We start from the raw sequence: 4,009 nt of genomic DNA on the forward strand, positions 1-4,009 counted from the left end.
AGAGTTAGACAATATTAGATCTAGAAAGGGACACTGTGATGATTTGTTCTGACGTCCTGCATCACGCTTCCAGAAGAATTTCATAACCGATTTACTCATCAAGCCCATCGTATAGGCTTCAGGCAAAGCATACATCTCAGGAGAATTTCTGTTCTTAGCTTTATGGTTCCAACAGATGAAGAATTTGTCATCTGTCCTTTTTTATTTTCAGATTTGCAAACTAGCAGTGTCTCATTACATCCAATTTCTGTGTAACTTCAATTTCCAGTCACTGGGTCACGTTGTGCTTGTGGGTTATATTGAAGAGTCATCACTGTCAACCACGCACCAACTGGTGGACAATTTTTAGATCAATCGAGCTTTTCTTTTGCCAATCACGTAGTCTAAACTAAATAAGTTCTTCACTAAGAGACTTGTTTCCCCAGAGAATAAGAAAAAAACTCTCTCCTTTGATATGGACTAGATGATCATTGTAGGTCCCTTCCAACTGAAATAGCCTATCCTATCCTATCCTATCCTATCCTATCCTATCCTATCCTATTCTCTTCCATTCCATTCCATTCCAATTCCATTCCATTCTAATTCCATTCCATTCTAATTCCATTCTATTCTATTCTATTCTATTCTATTCTATTCTATTCTATTCTATTCTATTCTATTCCATTCCATTCCATTCCATTCCATTCCATTCCATTCCATTCCATTCCATTCCATTCTATTCTATTCTATTCTATTCTATTCTATTCTATTCTATTCTATTCTATTCTATTCTATTCTATTCTCATTCCATTCCATTCCATTCCATTCCATTCCATAAACTCTGCAAGGTTTGATCTTATACAGTGTTCATTGTCAGTGCTCTTCCTGAAGTTTCTGGACCTCCCTTTCCCTGGAAAGATCTCTCCTTTGTAGCAGTGACTCTGTTGTTGTGCAGGGATTCGAGGGTTTCCATTCGGGAGACATGAAGCAGCAAGCATTGCGTCCCCAGTTCCCTGTATCGCACACAAGCACTGGTTGCCTTGTCCAGGCTATTTCACAAGTCATACATGGGGGACTCTGCATGCCACAAGATTTATTTCTGCAGGTCTCTGTCCCTGAAAGCTCTTTCTCTCTGCTGATCTCTCAAGTGAAATTTGCATTAAATTTATATTTATTTTTTTTTCCAAGACATTATTCAAGTATTATCTATTGGATGATCAATTACAGGTTTTGTTATTTATTTACCATGAAAAAAATTAAAACACCCTCAGTACAGTAATCCACCTTCCCAAGACAAAATCTGCATCGCAGGGGTGCAGAAGTCTAACTCACTGCTGGATGGACATGTGTGATCTAATCATGATTTATAATTCTAAAAACTAGTAGTATTTTAAAACAAGCATTGCTGTTGGGAACTTCTAACATATTGAAGTAGCTGATAAATTTAAAAACTCCCTGATGCTTTTGTCTAAATTTTTCTCTCATTCATGAATATTTTATCCCATAGTCATCAATGGAAAGGGAAAAATAATCAGCAACACATTCGTTCGCCACTGCTATGAACCTAGGTAATTTATGAAATTTGTATCATCTGCATATATACGTATGCATATGTCTGTTTACCAGTGTGTGGGCAGTACACTTATTTTTTAAGGGTTTTTTATGTCAGAGTAGATGCTGCCTTGTCCATCATGTGATTGTCAACAGCTCGAACTCCTCCCGTTACATGTTCATCCTGGCAGACATGCTGGGGTTGGAGGTTTCCCACGTCTGGCTCTCCATCCTTCACTTGCATTTACATTGCATCACTTGCGGGGAACTGCACAATCCTCTTTGCCATCGGGACCGATCCCAGCCCCCACGAGCCCATGTACCATTGTCCATGGTGGCCATCACCCATTTGGTTTCGTCTCTCTCTACAATGCCAACTGTGATGAGTGTTTTCTGGGTCAACTACAGGGAAAACAGTTTCAGAGAATGTTTTGCTCTGCTTTACTTTGTTCTTTCTCCTTCATGGAGTCCTCAGTGCTTCTGGCCGTGGCCTTCTTTGATCATTATGCAACCATCTGCTACCTGCTGAGATACTCCTCCATCCTCAGCAGTGCCAGGATAGGCAGGATTGGGCTGGCTGCTCTGCGCAGATACCTCTTAGGAGGGCTGCCATCACTCTTCTTGGTGAGAAGGTTGCCCTTCTGCCAGTCCCATGTGCTCTCCCACGCCTTCTGCCTGCATCAGGACTTGATCAAGCTGGTTTGTGCAGACATCGTGTTCAACAGCATGTACAGGTTAGCTGTTGTCATCCTTATAGTGTTACTAAACACATTGCTCACTGTTTTGTCATATATTATGATTTGTAAGACAATTGTGAGCATCACATCCCAGAGGGAGCATCTCAAGGCTTTGAGCAACTGCCTGTGCCATATCCTGGCAGTCCTGATCCTGTACATCCCCATGATTGGCTTGTTCATGATTTACCATTTCAGGAAGCATGCTTCCCCTCTCATTCACGTCCTCCTGGCCAACATCTACCTGCTGGTTCCCCCTGTGCTGAACCCCATCATCTACAGCATCTACATATAATGGCTGGACTTGATGATCCTAAAGGTCTTTTCCAACCAAAACAATTCTATGATTCTATAAAAAGCAAAGAGATCCACAGGGGCATCCTCAAGGTCTTCACGCCAAGGAAGAGCTTCTCCCCATGGCACCACAGCATGTAAAGTACTTTTGCTAACCGCTCACCATAAACTAGTGGGACGAACTCATTATGCTGTGTACACCATTGTTACTAATTAAATGTGTACTTCTGGGTGAAGATAGAAGCAATTAATATTCAAATTAACTTAAATCATTGTCCATGCTCCTTTATTCTGTGATTTATCACAGAATTTTCTCTGTGAAGTTTGTTATATTTCCACTGCCCACTGAAGGAGTTCAGGCTCCGGAAAAAAATTAAATATGCAAGACTTTTTTTCTCTTGGCCACTGAGTTTGTAACACATCTTGTTCAAGTGTTTCTAATGAGAATTGTAATGAAGAATTAAACCCCAGTCTAGGAAATAATTCAACCTGTGATTAAACCTATCTGATTAGTCATATCGTTTGCATTCACCAAGTAAGAAGCCATTCAGTCACCAGTTATGAAGCCATCAAGAACTAAATAAAGCAGTCTTAAACTCCTTTGTATCCTACCTATATATGGTTGATAGCAACAGTGTTGGATGGATATTTGCCCAGTTGTTTTTCATGGATGCTCAAGTCTACCTTGGGGAGTATAGTCTTGCCACACAAGCAGTACCTAGGTAACCTCATCAGTAATACCACGTAAGGTCAGGATGACTTAGGTCATCACTGAAATATCAAATTTGGACAATTATGTAGCAGAACTGGGGCCAATGGAGACAAAAATAATGAGACACAACTTGTTTACCTGGGAGAAGATTGGAGTGGAGAAAGGAAAGGTCAAAGGCAATGAAAAGGAGGGTCAAGAAATGGTAAAAGAGACAATAAGACATGCAAGCGATGTGTTTGGGGCTGTCCAGGGTAACAGTTGGGCCACCCTGCACTTGACCCCTATATCTGGAGCAGAACTGATAACCAAAACCATGCCACAAGAGTCAAAGCTGTTCCTCTGCTCAGGAGGACTGGGGAAGGCAATCTGCTTGTCCTACCTGATGGAGAATACCTGGGTGAATGGATCAGGCATCCTGACATCACCTTGTCAGCATCTACCCAACACTTCTGAACAGAGCGGTTGCTAAATTACTTCCTTTAGTGGCACACCATAAATACTGTCAAATCCTGAAGCTATGATGGCCATGTTATAAAGCCATGCAGATGTGCACTCCCTCTTCCCATGTAAAGACCACACCATCCATCGCTCCTGCCTCCACCTGTCTGATACCCACTTTAGGAGGAAGAAATACTGTGCAGCAGGAAAGATCAGGTGGCTGATTCTCCAAAGAATGCCTTATCTAGTAAAATCTATAAGGCACACGTGTTCCTGCTTTTAAATTGTTTTAATGACATAT

At 41.3% G+C, this 4,009-nt stretch overlaps 1 protein-coding gene across 1 annotated transcript; it reads left to right on the forward strand.

Annotated features, from left to right (window-relative positions):
* The first annotated feature begins 1,705 nt into the window (after positions 1-1,705).
* Positions 1,706-2,699, forward strand: LOC104639219 (olfactory receptor 51Q1-like). The gene is given in 5 exon segments (XM_075742817.1): positions 1,706-1,761; positions 1,763-1,851; positions 1,854-1,979; positions 1,982-2,542; positions 2,611-2,699. Coding segments are annotated over 5 exon segments (921 nt in total).
* Positions 2,700-4,009: the final 1,310 nt, after the last annotated feature.

This window comes from Balearica regulorum, chromosome 1 (assembly GCF_011004875.1).
Source record: "Balearica regulorum gibbericeps isolate bBalReg1 chromosome 1, bBalReg1.pri, whole genome shotgun sequence".
Lineage (NCBI taxonomy): Eukaryota > Metazoa > Chordata > Aves > Gruiformes > Gruidae > Balearica > Balearica regulorum.